We start from the raw sequence: 18,085 nt of genomic DNA, 5'->3' as shown, positions 1-18,085 counted from the left end.
AATCAGAGCAGTATAGTCTCACGGAAAGGAGGGGTTTAGAGAGACTGATTCTTCAAACTGCTTCTAACAAATCGTTTACGAATCATTGAGAACTGAGGTGAAATTAAAAGTATTTTATGATAAAATGAAAGTGTTTTTTGACCTTGCATGCATATAAACCTGTTGTAGGAGACTCCCAAAACAATATTAGTTCAATAACAAATATTAAAAAACAAACAATATTAAAACAATATAACTTCAAAAAAGACATAATAGGAGCACTTTAAATGTTTTTACCCAATTATTTCCACTTAATTTTATTTATGGTACCAAATGCAGTTACCCAAATCTACTTAATTTACATTTACTCAGTTCATATGGTATATGCAATTGATCATTGCAATTGATTCACTGCTTTAAAATTTATTCAATATTTTTAAGTGTAAAAATGTTTCACCAAAGAAAAAAAAAAAAATTAATAAATCATAGAAAAAGTCTTTAGAGTGCAGGTTGCAAGGGAGAGAGCAAGTTATTTTGATTATGATTGTTGTTTGAATTCTTATTCAATGAAGATTATGAAGATAAAGATAATGAGGACACTGCATGGGCACATGGGTTGTGACTTTTGCAAAAGTTCTGATTTTATTCATCTTTCTAACTGTTTTAGCAGGGGTGTGTAGTCTTTTTATAACCACTGCACATAATTGTAAGTTGTACTGCATTTTCAACATGCCCTCTGATGTACATTCAGGCTTTGTTTTGCTGTAATTATTAAAAGCAAAGAAATGTTTTTTTTTTTTAAACTTGCGGTCCGTGCTGCCGTTGGCTGAAGCAGATAATGTGATTATCTCGCACACACGCATCATTGCTATATTGATACTGTGAGTGTTTTTTTTTTTTTTTTTTACAACAACATTTTTACACAGCGTTGGTATTTACCTTGTGTACCTTTAATATATAAGTAGTAGTAGTAATAATTAGTAGTAGTACAAGTAAACTGGTGGATTTTGTAGGCAGGTTAAGACTGGATTTAGATTTACTGGATTAAAATGTACTGCAAAGGAATACCAATGCTTTGTTTAATAAAAATTAGGGCTGTCACTAATGATTATTTTAGTAATCGTTTATTTTGACAATTAATCAAGTAATCAGATTTTTTTGTGGGTAATAAAAATAGAAAATGCATTATGAATTATAACAAATGCCTGCAGAGGGCACAAACAGCCTAGTGATTGTTGTTATGCAGCAGCTCAAATCCTTAATATTGGCCAAATGTTTACTTAATCTTTATTATTTGACCACTTCCTTATGATGTAAATGCTACAGCCACTGTAATTTCTTAAAAACATGTGGACGTTCCAATCTGCCTCCGTTAACCTGGTCTGATAGCTGCTCAAAATTCATTGGCCGATGGCGGACATGTTTTTCGAGATAGTTCAACGTCCTTATAGACACTGCATGTCAATTTTCAAGTCGATTGGCCTAACAGTGAAGTAGTTCTAGCCATTTTCGTGCGATTATCCTGTTATAGCGCCACCAAGTAGCCAGTTGCCGCGTCCTTTGTCATGTGACCACAGAATGTGCTCTTACATAGGTGAGTGCTGAGTTTGGTGAAAATATCCCATTCTGTTTCTGAGCTATAGTCATTTTATTAAAAGTGGGTCCACCCACTTCGAACGTTTTGGCAGCTCTTAGGGGCCGTGAATCGAAATTTCAACTTTATTATTATTATTTTTTTTGATAATTATTGACAATCAGACTCTGGAGAATCTCACTGCACTGGGTTTTCAGGCCACAAACCTAGGACTTGTTTGCAAAAGTAGGTTTTTCAAAAAATCCAAAATACCCGAAAATTTCACAACGAGCTAATCTGATGCATTTGTCTGTTTTGAGCCAAGGATTCTAATGATATATAAGACACTTGAGCCTAGGCTTAACGGTTCAGGAGTTATGAGCCATTTTGTACTTTTCACTGCTGTAGTGCCCCCGTCAGGCCAATCCTTGCTGATGTTGTAGATAGTCTGACTACTACAGCCCTCAAAGTTTCAAGTCTATGACTTAAGGTTTGGTCTGCCTAATCACTTTTAGGGGAGAATGCTGATCCTTGGAAATTTTAACATTAGGGTTTCAGCACTACACGCTTGAACCCATAAAAATAATAATAATAATTGCATGAATGTTTAAATCTGTTGCATTTCGCAGTAGTTTAAGACTGGATTTAGATTTTTAAAAATGTACTGTAAGGGGAATACTAATATTTTTTATGTTTTAAAAGCTGTAACAATTTTGACAATACAACAATGTTTTTGGAGAGTTTATAATGTAATGAATTTCTCATAATGTAAAAATTGTCATTACATTATAAGCTCAAGATTTATTACATTGAGAAAATTACTACATCAACATTTTAATACAATAATGTAAGGCTTTACATTATGCACAGTTATTACATTATGAGTTGCTACAGACATCACTTCCAAGATGTCGGCTAGTCCTGCTTCCAATGAGCACAAACTTAAAAATAAACTTTAACAGCCATTAAGTTTATGTAATGATACATTCATTTTGCTTTCTTCAGCTGTTTTCAAAGCGATTTTGTTATTTTTATTCTGTTTTTGCCATAACCACGATATGCTCTCGTGTCGTTGTGTTATGATCACATCATGTGAACGTGACATGTAGCTGAGGTCTGAACTGGGACATTTAATTTGAGATATTCCCAGGTCCAACCTCATCTAGAATGCAGCACTGCAACATAATTACGACATTGCCCGTAATTTCGTCACCATCACATTACCAACTCATAACATCAGGAGGATGTACTGACGATGTTGTAAGATAACCAAGAATGTTCCGTATTCTATTTGTAATAATTTGGTAATTTTTATGACTTACTGGCAACGTAACCGCAAAGTCATGTGGCCATAATTTTATTACCATCAAATTACCAACTCACAATGTTGTCAGTATGGCCTCCTAAGGCTATAATAAACAAGAAATGTTCCAGATACGTACTCTATGTGTGTACACTAACTGGATGAGTTAAATACTTTCACTTAATGAATAGTGAAGATGTCTGAAAAGTGTCCGTTTTTAACAAAAACTTCATATAATGACAGAAAACTTGTAGCAAGGTTTTATAGCATACATTTGTAAAACTGCAAGGGCTGTGAAGTCAACTTGAGTGTCTACCCAATCTAAACAATGTTGAATCTGTGTGGGTTTTGTGAACTCTAAACCTACCCTGCATCTGAGTTTGTTAATTTAGGGTTGAAGCTAAACTTTGCAGGAAGGTGGTTGCTAGAGCAGTTTGACATTCTTGTCCCAGGTGCATTAAGTCAAAGTCACTTTAAGACATTTCACTCTGAGGCCATCTTGTAGTGCAGCTCCTATCTCTTTGAATGGGGAAACATCAAATTCTCTGAAGCTGTTTGCCAATCTTTCGATTAAATATTTGAAATCACCAATGAAATCTGACATTATTATTCAGGCTGGATCAAGCTAATGCGCACGCGCAGACCTAAATGCGTGACTCTTGCGACTTGATTTTCAGTGATTGGGGTTGGGCTTGGCCCCTGAGTTCAAGTGAAAATAACATTTAATGCTTCAGCATACTAAGGCAATTTAGACAATTTCATGCTCCCAACTTCGTGGGAACAGTTTGGGGATGGCCCCTTCCTGTTCCAAAATGACTGTGCACCAGTGCAAAAAGCAAGGTCCATAAAGACATGGATGAGCGAGTTTGGTGTGGAGCAAACTGACTAGACTGCACAGAGCCCTGACCTCAACCCGATAGAACACCTTTGGGATGAATTAGAGTGGAAATTGCAAGCCAGGCCTTCTTGTCCGACATCAGTGCCTGACCTCACAAATGCGCTTCTAGAAAAATGGTCAAAAATTCCCATAAACACACTCCTAAACCTTGTGGAAAGCCTTCCCAGAAGAGTTAAAGCTGTTATAGCTGCAAAGGGTGGGCCAACTCCATATTAAACCCTACAGATTAAGAATGGAATGTCATTAAAGTTCATGTGCATGTAAAGGCAGACGTCCCAAAACTTTTGGCAATATAGTGTAGATTTCACAAATTATAAAAGTTCAGTAGGGGCCATTTCTGGTGTTCATTTAATTTATAGAACATGAATAAAGAGTGTTAAACATGTCTGTACTATATTTTTAGTTATTGAAAACACATTTTGCATATTTATTGAAAACATTTGAACAACATTTTGCATGAAATTTCAGAGAACAATCTGGAAAGCCTTCAGTCTTTATTTCATAATTTTTTTAGATGATTAATAAAAAAAAAAAAACTTGGCTTTCAATCCATTTTTTTTTTCTAAAAACAAACCAAGAAAACTGCCAAGTGGCAGAAATTGTAGGCCAGTGCCAGCATTTTATTAAAAATGATCTGTGCACGTAATCTAAAAGAGCTCAATTACTTCTATGGAGTACATGCCAAGATCTTCAGATTGTTTGGACTTTTTTAGCACTTGAAGACTTCCCTCAATTTTGCCCAGTTCAGCATACAGTTTTACCTGAAAAGGGTTGCAAGACACTTTACATTGTTATTTCAGCTTCACACAATACAAGAACTGTCATTTCCAATCAGCAATAAGGGATCTGTACCATACCTGTGATCTCACAAACTTGTGAAGATCAGACACCAGTCTTTTGGCTTCTGGTGCCACAGCCAAGACTGTGAAATGAGCATCTAGTAATAAGCAAATCCAGTCTATGATCTTTATAAAACAAAAACAAACAAACAAAAACATTAGACAGATGCAAACTAAATATAGTTGTACAAAACTGTTTGGTTACAGACCTGAGAAAAACTTGGGGTCCGTAGAGCTCGGATTTGTTTGTGGGCATCATGAGAATATTTGAGATAAAGGAAAAGAAGATACTGTAAAAAGACCTAAAAAAGAAAATTGAGAAAGCAAAGGTCATTAAAAATTGCAATCTTCCCGTTAGGCCTGTAACAAACCACTGATAATTAATCAACAAATAAGCAATATGCTTTATAAGAAAACATTCCACATCCTGCCCAATGTCCAGAGAGACACTTTCACAGATAAAGGTCCGAATCTCTTCATTTACTGCTACAAACTGGCAAGGCTAGGACCATTGCCTTTCACTCTGTACATGCTACTCTTGGGAGATATCATTAGGAAGCATGGTGTTCGTTTTCACTGTTACGCTGATGATACTCTATATTTCTTTGCGCTCTGACAAAACTTACCAATTCACAAAATTAACAGAATGCATAGCTGATATAAACAAAATTGGATGACTGGTAATTTCCTACTACTAAACTCAGAAAAAACTGATTATAATTATTGGACCAAACACCACGGCACGTAATAACCTAGAATACTGTCTAACACTTGATTGCTGCTCTGTTAAGTCTTTGTCGTCAGTTAGGAACCTGGATGTGCTCTGATACCAATCTTTCATTTGAAAGCCACATTTCTAGCATCTGTAAAACCGCATTCTTCCATCTTAAAATATATCTAAACTACGACGTATGCTCTTCAATGACAAATGCACTTAAACTCCAGCTGGTCCAAAAAGCAGCAGCTAGTGTTCTTCCTAGAACCAAGAAGTATGACCATATTAGCCCAGTTCTGTCAACACTGCATTGACTCCCTATTAAACATCATATAGATTTTGAATTCTTGCTAATTACTTAAAAAGCACTGAATGGTTTAGCTCCCCAGTACTTAAGCAAGCTCTTAACACATTACAGTCCCACACGTCTATTGCGATCTCAAAATTCTGGCCAGTTGATAATACCTAGAATATATATATTTAAAAAAAAAAAAAAAAAAAAAAAAAAACGCAGGCAGTAGATCCTTTTCCTATTTGGCACCTAAACTTTAGGAACAGCCTTTCTAGCATTGTTCAGAAAGCAGACACACTGTCAGTTTAAATCTCGACTAAAAACGCATCTTTAACCTGGCATACACAACATTATCAATTTATATTTTAACATTTTCACGTTAAAGGATTGTTAGGCTGCATAAATTAGGTCAGCCGGAACCGGGAACACTTCCTTTAACACCCGATGTACTCGTTACATCATAAGAAGACTGGCATCTACACTAATATTAGTCTCTGTTTATCCCGAGGTTTACCGTAGCCGTTCCAGATCAGATGGAGGACCTGCACCTAGACACGACCACAACGCATCTCTGAAATGTAATCTAGATTGTGTCAACTATCCCCTGTGAAGGCCTCATCGACATGACAGCCAGTGGCACAGATCCTCAACAAAACCGTTTCCATACCGGCGTGATGAATCCAATCTTCAACCAGATGGAACTGTATTAAATATATTCACTGTTCCGATCCCACTCTGACTTAAGACCGAATCATAATCATGCACTGTTCATTGTTGGCCAGAGGAGAACTGGCCGCCCGACTGAGCCTTTCTCCCAAGGTTTTTTCCCCTCCATTTTTGTCACCTGATGGAGTTTGGGTTCCTTGCCACTGTTGCCACTGGCTTGCTTAGTTGTGGATACTTGCTATTCAGCAAATGTTTTTGATCTGCCTGCATTGACACCATTGTATGCGAATTGAATGGAGCTGGACGATGACATCACTGTTTTCTTCAGAGCTGTTGTATAGATAAACTAAATTAAATTACTTAAAACTAAATTAATAACTAATGATTTTTACAACGGGATGAATCAATACTGAACTTGCTTAAGCTGGACAATGACACCATTTTCTTTTAGAGCTTTGTGCGGGTCTTGCACACTTATGCTGCGTACACATGTCTGTGAAGTCCATAAGACTGCAGGGAGTCCCATTTGTCATTTTGAGTTTCAGATGGGTGCTCACAAGCACCCCATTTAAGGCCTCTATATGCTCCCTTGATGCATGCTCCGTAGCAGATATCTACCCAACAAGCAGCATTATGTCATGAAAGCATGGACTCTGCTGCAAGGGCTTAGGGTGCCATTTGGGACAGGTCCAAACTCTTCACTTTACAAAAACTTCTTTTGACCCTACAAAACCTGGTCAATGTTCATTGGGGAGAGGGGGGAAAAGGCATCTACCTCTGTTCCACAAATTAGTACACTACTAAATGGGAAACTCTATACCAACATAGGCTAGATGTATTGGTGTCAGATACTCACAATGACCTCCGGAACCGTAAGATCTTTTAGATGTGGTAGCAGGGGCTTGTCACTGTACGCTGTCTGCAGAATCTCATTTCTATCCTATAGGTTAAAGAAAACATGCAACCAGAACAACAAATAAAAATGGAAAAGAACAAAAGTCATACATTGTTTTTTTTAATACATCGGTTTTGATGAAGGATACAGAAGAGCACCCTTGTGTAACCCCACAGGACAGCTCATATCCAGGGCTAAGGGATCTCTTTGTAGCTTGCTGCAGGGGGTATCAGAGACATCACTCTCTAGTGCTGGGGGACAAAAGCCATTCTGCTGCCCACCCTCCTCCTCCAATCTACTTTGTGTCTGAGTCAGCACTTTCATGAAGATGACACTCTCTGTGTCAAGATTCACAGTCTCAATCTCTGAGTCTGGAGTACTGTAGTCAGACAAGATTTTTTATAAAATCAGTTTTACATCAGTCCTTTTTAAAAAGACATTTGTGCAAATGCACTAAAGCTTAGTGTTATTGGGTTACAGTGGCTTAATTATTATGAGTGTAAAGGTGTGAATGTCATTAAGCAGGTAAGCACAGGACTCACCTGAGAATAGCTTTAAGACAAGCACAGGTGACAGCTTCAGGAATGTCAGGAAAAATTTGGAAAGCAATCTGACAGAGATGGAAGTCTTTCTTCACCATGGCCAGTGACAGCAGTTCAGGGCACACACTGCATTCCAAAAAAAACAAAACACAACAAACAAGACAATGAGGATAGACACACACAAAACACTAGGAGCTAAAAGACAAATGTGTCCACAGAGCCGATCATGTGTGGTCAAACCTGTAGCAGAGGTACCGAGTCTCCAACAGCTGCAAAAATGCACACTGAGGGTAGAAGTTGGCATCTGTCTGGGATCTTGACACTAGCTCTAATGCCATTCTGCCTGTTGCGAGCTGGAGGTCAGTCTGAGGAGTCAGACGAATAAACTCACCCACCTCTGCTTGTACATCCTCTCCTGCACCAGTCTAGCAAAAAACACACACTGCATCTTTACAAACCATTGAACATAATTCATTTGCAAAGGCTGTTGAAAAGGCTGTGACGCGACAAAGCGACCTTTGCAAATCAATTTATTCTTCCGTGTCAATAGCAGCGCGAGTGCATGAAGTATGTCAAAAATAGAACGGGGCATCAGTTTACTGTCAGGAATTTGTAGCATCACTGATTATAATGGGTTTTATTTGCTTTTGTCATGTCCAGTGTAAACACGGTGTCATGCACAACTATCAAAAAAATACTCATTAATCAGGGGAAGCTACACACCACCATAAGAACCAAGACGTTGAACCAGCTAATGTGTAAATTCAGTTATTTTGTTCAGAAATTTAATATAAATAGTTAATGTCTGTTATGTGAATTGCTAATGACACTGAGTAACAAACTTAAGTACAACTGTGTACACATCTTAGTAAAAATATAATTGCAAATAAGCTAACACAAACTACTACACAACTGTGCACATGTATTTGAACTATCGAATTAGCCATGTAGGAATTTGTGTGATTACAAGGTCTAACTTATCTTGAATGTTTCAAGTGACCAAAAAAAAAAAAAGTTTCTGCCATTTTAGTAATGACAGAGGCAGCTTTATACCTTAATGTGTTCTATAAGTTGATCCACTGTTAGTGCAGACTTTACAATAGATGTCTGCAAGAAAAAGTAAAGAAGAATATATTAAGTGACAAAAAGAGTCAGAACCAATACATTTGAAACCGTGCACATTTATATACAAACAATTTGGATTATTATATTTGGATATTTTCATGGTAAAAATCATACTCAAGTTATTAAAATATAAAATTACAAATTAAAGATGTTTAAGACCTTTTTTTTAATAAAATTCTATAACTAAATTTGGATTTACTTTATTAAAAGATTAAAGGGTATCAACATAAAACAATTTCAAAAGAGTATAAATTACAACTTCAAATGTTTGACAATGAGCTCTGATTTCAATTCAAAGTACTAAGACACATGCTTGATGGATCATAAATTGATTATGCACTACAGTTGAATGTTTTCTGCATACTACTAATAGTACCACACACACAAAAAAAGACAACATAGTTCAATATATTCACAAGTTACGTTGTAATTATATGCTATTTCAAATTTTAAAAACTACAATGGGTTAAATTTGTGTTTATAGTTTGTTTAGCACAGGGGTCTGCAACGTTCAACAAAGTGCATTTTTTTATTTTCCATTTAAAAACTGAGCCAGTCCCATACAATATACTGTAGTGCACATACATACAAAAAATACACTGTAGTTAACTTCTGTAAAATAAAGTTCTTAAGTTTAACTTAAGTTAAAACCTGATGACCCATGTTCTCCCAGCATAATGGGCAATCACATACTTGATTATTTGGTTAACAGAAACAGAGCAGAATCTAAAATTGTATTGTTTACATTATTCATAATATTTATTTTAAATCCTAGAAGTTTATTTTAAGCTTCTAAAGTTTAGATCAAATCAAAACAGTTGTATGTTAAGAATTAACAGTAGCTTCAAAACATACAATCAATAATAAAGTCGTTATTTTTGTCTTGTTTTTGCGCACAAAAAGTATTCTTGTCGCTTCATAAAATTAAGGTTGAACCACTGCAGTTATGTCGACTGTTAACGATGTCTTTAGTACCTTTCTGGACCTTGAAAGTGGTGCATGAACCTCCACACTGCAAAAACAGAACTCTAGGAAAAACTGGTATAGCTGAGTGTCTCTTACATTTCTTGTTGACATCCTGCTCTTGATTCCTGGTGTCTGGGTGATGTCACCATGAGGCTGGGCAGTCCAGGAAGACAAAAGGCTGCATGACTTGGATTCTGACAAAGACAAAACATCATGACATGTTTTGCCAAATTTCATATGTCACTCTAGAAAAGAATACGGCATATGTTTCATTTTTCAGCAGAAAAGTCTTTACCACTCTGACTCTGCTTCAGTTTTCCCATTGTAGCTGCAAGAGATGACTTCTGGCACTCAAAAGGAATTACTGACAGCATCTTCCCATGAGGGACGTATAGCTTCCCAGAATAACACCACAACTGTATTCAGGAGAAACAATGTGTTTTACTGCAGTATTAAACTTGTGTATTATCTTTGTGAAAAGTAAAAATAAACATAAATAAATAAATAAAATACAATAATAAATCAAACCTGACTATAGATCCTTCCAGCCATTTCTTTACTAGCCTGAAGAGTTTGGAAATGTGTGTTCCAGATGCAAAGGTAATCTATGAATGACAACATTCCAATGATCATTGCACCAATCAGATATCAAGAAAAATCAACATATTGACTTTCTCAGGGAACAAGTCATGAACAAAAATCAACAGGCTAAAGAACACTTACACAAGGAAACGGCCTATGGTTTAAAAATACCATAGCAAAAACAGCTAGCCTAATGTAAATTTCAAGAATTATTAAAGACAAGTAAAACACTCAGTAATTAAAAAAAAAGGACAAATAAAAAATTAGCTATCGCAACAAATAAATACAACTGAACAAAGATATGATTGAAATAAACTTATGATATGTGTTCAGGTATTCAGGTACAGAAACTAATCAAATGTAAAATAACACTGCACTTTATAAATAAAATATACATTACAAATATAGTTACAAAAGTTACTCAGTCAAGAACGAGTGAATTTTCTGTGTTTTGTTTGATTAGTGTTGTTATAGAGACGGCAGCAGGAATATTAGTGCTGTCACTTTAAGAGCTGCACGGATCTGCACTGTTACACAACCATGCAGCACAGAAAACAGAGCACATGTCGTCTTGCGCTTCACATTAAAATTACTTTTTTTCTGTGCGCACGTTTCGGATGTGTGTGCAGCACAGAAACAGCGCACAAGATGTCTTGTGTGTGAATGCTTTAAAATCACTTTTTCTGTGAGCGCGCGTTGGATGTGTGTGCAGCACAGAAAACAGCGTGCGAGTCGTCTCGCGCTTGAATGGTTTAAAGTCAAATTGAAATGCACACAAAGAAATCGTTAGGAGGAATCCAAATTTTAATTTTATAACAAGCATCCGATTCCTGACCTCAATTATTCGATTCCCAACCCTAACTAGTACTAACTAAAGACTTGTTTTATAATGTATGTTACCTTCGCCTGAGGCAGGAGAGTTTGAGCTGGGAGACGACAGAGACATAAATACAGTGCATTGGTTGAGGTAGATGGCGTGTTTTGTTTGTAAATGTTTCATTATATTACTGGTGTCGCCTCCTTTGTTGATAAATGACAAGCATCAGCTTCTAATTTGCCATTAACACCGAAATATACGGAGATACATCTAGTGTTGTCAAAAGTACTGGTGCTTCGGTACTGAAATTTTTAAAATGTGACGATACCCGCATTTCTGTAGTACCGGTAGTACCGAGAATCCGGGTATAGTCGGTACCCATAGGGCTGTGCCAGTATTTACTTGAATATGACACAAGAGAAGCACCAAGCTTTGTTTACAACAGAAATAATAGGTTAGTAATTAAATGTGACATCGCAGCCATGGAAACATTTTGGTTCATGCCGAATGAGAGTGGTACGCGAGTCCATAAATGTTAGCTTTGTATTCTGTTTTGCGAATCGGAAATTTGGTCACCCGATTAGCAGAGAATTTAACAATATTCCATTAGTTATTCCACTGAACATGGAATCTCTGTTTCTTTTCCTAAATCTTCACTCACGAAGGGGATTACAAATGTTTCTTTCTTTCGTTCGCATTTAGGCCTATTATAGGATATTTGCATTCTTTACTGTGGTAAAGTAGGAAAAACACCGTAGGACAGAAACCTTTTTACCTGCACGTCAATTTCTATTTAACACAGTTTGTGCTTGTTATTAGACTTTATAAGGCGCGTCAAGTTTATTTGTATAGCGCGTTTCACACACGCTGGTGATTTTTACTTTCGCTTTTTTCTGGCAGCGCAAAATCAAACATAGCCTCAATGTTTTGCCCCTGCGGAGGATAAAATTGCTCTTCAGACCTTTTACAACAAGTGTCAGTTGCTTGTAACATCAGGAGATAACATGAAGATATTATTAAAGAGAAATGGTCTCTTTCCTGCTCGTGTCCCACATCCCTCTCAAAGAGCGGAGTGGTAGGCTATATGATGCAACTTTGTGTGGAAATAAAAAAAACGCATGTTTTTAAATAATATTTAACTTTCTTATTATTTAGGTTACCATTATTTACCGAAATTTATTTCATAGTTTTACAGGCTGTAGTGTGTTGTTTCACTGACGGAATAGCTAAAATAAACACGCACGTCTGTAACCCCTGTTGAAAAAAACCAGCATGTGCTGGTAAGGTAGGTTTTGAAGCTGGTATGCTGGTTTGAGCTGGTCCATGCTGGTCCAGGACCAGCTTAGGACCATCATGGACCAAAATAGGACCAGCATAGGACCAGCACCAGCATAGGACCAGCATGGACCTGCATAGGACCAGCACTTGACCAGCATAAACCAGCTCAAACCAGCATACCAGCTTCAAAACCTACCTTAACCAGCATATGCTGGTTTTTTCAACAGTACAAAATGGATGTTTGAGCATTTTTTTTTTTTTTTTATATTTCAAAATTTATTTCATTGAGGTAGCCTATATATACACACAAACATACACACATGCTCCAAATCATATTTAATATGTTTTAAAAATCTATATAAAAACAGTAAAATAGTTCCAACAGATTTTGCTGTGGTACTGAAATTGGTACCAAGAACCGTAAAATTTTCATGGTATTGGTACCGACTACTTGAATTTGTACCGACTACTGGAATTTTGGTACCGTGACAACACTAGATACAACAACGCAAGTATCAATAACAGTATCGTTTGTCCTGAAGCTTATCGGTAGTCCGGTATTGACCCAATTATGTACCGGTCCAAAAAAAATACCGGTTCTCGGTACCCATCCCTATTCGAAACACACAGAGTACCACCCCAAAGTCCCTAGGGAAAGTTCCTGAGGTGGAAACGCGGCTCTAGTCTATCATACTAGGCCATATCACGCAGTGATGCAGGCCCTCAAGGTATCGTTTGATTTTTTTTTTTTACAAAGTGAGTGACATGGTCAATAATATCAGCTTGCATAATAAAGATATATATCATCAACGATAATATTGCACACCCTTAGAGAATAAGATGGAATATCAGGATTAAGGAAGGAGCATCACCTTTGCAATGTCCAGCAGAGGGGTGGGGGAATCCAACCACAGCTACATGTGCCTCATCAAGCATAACAGCAGCACCAGATATCAGTTCTTCCTCTCCCAGAGGCAGACTGAGAAGCAGGGAGCGAGGTAGAGCCTGGACACCTTCAGCTCCTGTAGCTGAACTTCTGAGTGGCAACACACTCTCATACAAGCTGCCATTCAAATCTAAAATAATGCAGAGTAATTGGGTTGCTAGTAGTACAAAACTGTCTTTCTTGTAAGAAGACAGAATGAATGAAAATAGACTTACACAAGTACAACAGGTGTATGCTACTACCCCTGCATCTGGCAGAGAAGCTGATAGGTGCAGAGAGACCAGGTTCAGTCTCAAGTCTGTGTTTCACAAGAGTGTTGGGGTTAAATCTATGAGCATACAGCCAGTGCTCTCCTCTCTGAAACAAACAAAACCTTATCAAGTTTATTTACAGGCTCTCCTTATTATGCACTGATAGAAAAAAAGATCCACAATGAATCAAAGAGACTTCAGAGAGAACCTGTTCTGTGCTGAACAAAACAACAAGCTGGTGCTCTGCCTTGAGAACAGTACTCCATCTGTGAAAGATTGAACAAAAAAAAAAAAAATTAAACAAGGAAACTGACAATTTATACAAGTCTTGATAGAAAATAGCATTGGACATCAAGTAGTGAGCTAATGCAGTAATTTGTTAGTATTAGCTTCAAAATAATTGCACAATAAGTGCATAAACCATGTCACTGTTGCAAGTGAACACACATTTTAGGGCATATTTAGGGATCATCCATAATCAAAGTAATCCATACGGCTCCAGAGTGTTAATAAAGGCCTTTTGCATGCACTGGAAAGTCAATTAAGGGGGCAAATATTGTCCCTTAATGGAAAAGTTGCAGTCTAAGTGGAAGAGAGGGGGTATGCAGAAGAATGGTAAATGCCTCAGGGGGTACTCCACTCTAAAAAGTTTGGGAACCACTGTCCTAGAGGATTTATCCAATTGCCACCAAACTCTACAGCACCACCTTTTGACCTTTTTAGCATCACCAAACTTGGTACATATATTGTTTTCAGAGGCAACTTTATAATTTACAGTCATTAGCCCAGACTTACAGGAAGTCGGCTATTTTGGTTTGAATGTGGTTTTTTTTTTTTTTTTAATTAAGTGTACTATAAAAAAAAAAAAAAAAAAAAATCTTGAATTCATAAATCTCTAAATTTTTTACTACTCCAAGGAGATTTATGCCATTCACACTAAACTTTCTGAACATGACAAGACATTGAGGATGGCTAAATTGCAAAGATAATGGAAATCTTGAATAGTGTTGCTATTGCGAGTGATTACAGTAAATGACAAAGGTAAACAGGAAACGTCTCATCTTCAAAACAAATTATACACCATTCATTTTAAAATAAAAATACAAATATTAAAATTTTCAATTAATGCAGTATGTGCAAGTACAAAAAAAAAAAAAAAAAAAAAAAAAAAAAAAAAAAGGCATTAGTGCTATTTGGTTGAAATGAATTACATCAAATTTAATACACAGCATAGCCTTATTTGTAAACTGTTGCTGAAAACAACGTGGCCAGACATAATGACTTATTAGGTATTACATTTGGAAATTTTTAGACATTTTTCACAGACAATTTTCTGTCAGAGATTAGACTTTTTTTTTTTTTTTTTTAATTTTACTGAATATTCTGGCTCAACCAACTGATAAAGTCTCCAACTGATCCTTAGATCACACACTGCCTCTCTCTGTATATGCGTGTCTATTTTTCAGTCTTGATGGTTTAGAGTTTAAACCCATTCATTGCCGTGCTTTTGCCGGCATTACAAGATAAGAAATCTCTTAGGCCTAATTTTTTCTGTCAGTTTGAATGACAAAAAAAAAAAAAAAAAAAAAAAAAAAAAATCATAGAATCAGTTCCTTTATAGTACACTTACTACAGTTTTATATAATTAGTTTAATAATTAGGTTAATAAAAATATGAAAAAGACCTTAAGATAAATACTTCTGGAGTTACAAAAATTATTAGTTATTTATTAAAGTTACTTAAATTACTTTGAGAAGTACATTAGTATTTAGTACTAGTGAAATATTTGTCAATTTCTTAAAACCAAACTTATTTTGATGGTTTGTAGTGAAGATCTTTCAGTTTTAGTTTCAGTGTGTATTTGATGGTAGTTTTTCCTCAAATGAAACAGTGAAAAGCTTGTGAAGTGACTCTTAAAGCAGCTCTGGAGAAGTTCATGTGTTCATATGCTCATATATTGACACGACAGATGCTAAAAACACAGAGCATCAAGTGTGAGGTTGTGTATTAGACGAAACTGTGCTATTCATTCACAAAAACACGCAGAAATCACTTAATAGCTGACACGCACTTACTGGCTGTTGTCATTTTTATTTCTGCTGTGTGACAAGCTGTCAAGGTGATGATACATGTGGCAACTTTTTGAGCAATGTTGCTGGGAAATGTTGCCGTCAATGGGCAACCTGATGAGACACAGGGCAACTAATTAGGCCAACGGACAGTTGGCAGCAACTAATCAGAGAGGAGCAAATCTATTGCCAACCCAAATAAATACTTTATTATAAACTTGTTAGGCACTTTATTTCAACTTTTCAAATATTTTCTTCATTTTAATTAAAAATAAATGCTTTTCCGATCTGATTTGTGATAGGAAAAGGGAGAAGAGCAAGTTCGGCAAAAGGCGGATTCGAACCCGCGTCAAAAGCTATATTCATATGCCATATGCCCTACAGCCTACGCTACTACAGATGTTAAACAGGCCCCGTCTTTTTAGTATTTAACTGAAAACATTCGATGGCTTAATTACAGCTTACACGCATTACATTGGACAGTTGTTGGTATTTTAAGCATTATATGAGGTAAATTCCCTGTTTTGGGTTGATGCATGACAACTTACTAGAGTAAAAAGATATGTTCATGCTCCTTTTCTCCACTCCACTGCCGCTGAGAGGCCGCCATCTTGTTTGAATTTTTTCTGAAATCTCCGAACCGATCACTTGATCGGCTGCTAACATTCTGATTGGAGGATCTCAAAAAATTGCCCACGACCGATCTAACGTATCTAGATATAAATTTGTTGCTCATTTACAGAGGGAAAGTGCCCAAGCAACGTTGCTCGGCAACATTGCCCGGCAACATTGCTCAAAAAGTTGCCCCGTGTATCATCACCTTTAGATTAATCCATACTGAGTAAAAATGCCCAGAGCTTATTCATTGTTATCAATGCACATTTTATTGTGATCTCGATATGATATAGTTTATTGCCCAGCCCTAGCTGAGAGGACAAATCTGGCACAAAATCCTAGTCTTACATCCTAGTCTTACATCATTGCTTTATACTCTCAGTCTCTTTTTGTGCAACATGACAGATGTGTTTCTAGTATTGCAAAGAAAGAAAGAAATTACAGTATTTCACACCTCACAATGAATAGTCAATTTTATTACGGTTACTTTTCTTAAATATGACATCCTTGATGACGTATGCAGCCCTCAAATGCGACCTCCGGAGGATACAGCCTCCGAAATGAGGTGCAGCTCCGGTCAACAAAGGAGTGTGTTTTTGGTTGTGAGGGAAAGATTACCTTTTTCAGCTTCCCAAAGAACCCAGCATTAAGGGAACAGTGGATGAAGTTTGTTCTTCCGGGGCAGCAACGAAGTTGTGCACGTATGTTTGTTCCTGGGATTTCGGTGATAAATGCTTTGTAAAGTCCCAGTTCAGCGCTGGATTTGCAGATCACGGGTGGTGAGTAAAGCTGCATCCAGGGCCCATATTCACAAAACATCTTAAGGCTAAAAGTAGCTCTAAATCTGTGAAACGTTAGTCGTCAAGAGGATTCCTAAATCACTAAGACCAAATCACAAACAATCCTAATGGCCGTTGCTGCCAATCCGCCTCAGCAATGTGCACTAAGACACTGAACATCATTGAGGCAATAGTGATAGAGCCTTGGGTGCTGAACCTTTTCTTCATAAATGCAATACATATTTTGATTTATAGATTTGAATCTATGATAAAACACCAAAAATAAATCTTTAATAAAATGTCTGATTACTTGTGGCAGTTTTGTTTCACTAGTTCACACTTACAAATGATCGAATAGCCCATGGCCTAAATATATATATTAAGCGTATTTGGCGTGCTGTCCAAGTGGATCGTGGGCTCCGAGCTTGGAATTTAGTCTAAATCCAGAGTTCTACCCGGAACCCCAGCCAAGAGTGAGGACCGGGGTGGCGGAGGGATGCAGAAAATTGTCAAGGTAACTATAGGTGAGTCGGCTCTTGTTTGTGTATACAGGTGCTGGTCATATAATTAGAATATCATCAAAAAGTTCATTTTTTTATTATAAATTATTTTTAAAAATGAAACTTTCATATATTCTAGATTCCCTACATGTAAAGTAAAACATTTAAAAAGTTTTTTTTTTACATTTTGATGATTAGAGCGTACAGCTCATGAAAGTCCAAAATCCAGTATTTCAAAATATTAGAATATTTCCTAAGATCAATCAAAAAATGGATTTGCAAAACAGAAAAGTTCAAGTTCTTTAAAGTATGTTCTTTTGTGCACTCAATACTTGATCGGCAGGACATACTACAGCAAATGACTTGCTCCTAGCACAAATTACTGCATCAGTGAAGTGTGGCATGGAAGTGATCAGCCTGTGGCACTGCTGAGGCACTATTGAGCCTTCAGATCA

At 36.7% G+C, this 18,085-nt stretch overlaps 1 protein-coding gene across 1 annotated transcript in view; it reads right to left on the bottom strand.

Annotated features, from left to right (window-relative positions):
* Nucleotides 1–4,078: 4,078 nt before the first annotated feature.
* Nucleotides 4,079–18,085, bottom strand: part of nol11 (nucleolar protein 11) — a 57,791-nt gene continuing 43,784 nt past the window's right edge. Inside the window, exons 5-18 of the mRNA XM_051895862.1 lie at nucleotides 13,876–13,933; nucleotides 13,632–13,773; nucleotides 13,343–13,546; nucleotides 10,322–10,398; nucleotides 10,089–10,209; nucleotides 9,890–9,987; nucleotides 8,756–8,809; nucleotides 7,943–8,127; nucleotides 7,703–7,828; nucleotides 7,309–7,539; nucleotides 7,122–7,200; nucleotides 4,802–4,894; nucleotides 4,611–4,718; nucleotides 4,079–4,514 (exon numbers count right to left, since the gene is read on the bottom strand). Coding sequence (XP_051751822.1) covers nucleotides 4,401–4,514; nucleotides 4,611–4,718; nucleotides 4,802–4,894; nucleotides 7,122–7,200; nucleotides 7,309–7,539; nucleotides 7,703–7,828; nucleotides 7,943–8,127; nucleotides 8,756–8,809; nucleotides 9,890–9,987; nucleotides 10,089–10,209; nucleotides 10,322–10,398; nucleotides 13,343–13,546; nucleotides 13,632–13,773; nucleotides 13,876–13,933 — 1,690 coding nt within the window. The 3' untranslated portion in view covers nucleotides 4,079–4,400. The remainder of the gene's footprint in view (nucleotides 4,515–4,610; nucleotides 4,719–4,801; nucleotides 4,895–7,121; nucleotides 7,201–7,308; nucleotides 7,540–7,702; nucleotides 7,829–7,942; nucleotides 8,128–8,755; nucleotides 8,810–9,889; nucleotides 9,988–10,088; nucleotides 10,210–10,321; nucleotides 10,399–13,342; nucleotides 13,547–13,631; nucleotides 13,774–13,875; nucleotides 13,934–18,085) is intronic.

This window comes from Ctenopharyngodon idella, chromosome 6 (genome assembly GCF_019924925.1).
Source record: "Ctenopharyngodon idella isolate HZGC_01 chromosome 6, HZGC01, whole genome shotgun sequence".
NCBI lineage: Eukaryota > Metazoa > Chordata > Actinopteri > Cypriniformes > Xenocyprididae > Ctenopharyngodon > Ctenopharyngodon idella.
This window is presented reverse-complemented; position numbering and strand designations above follow the sequence as displayed.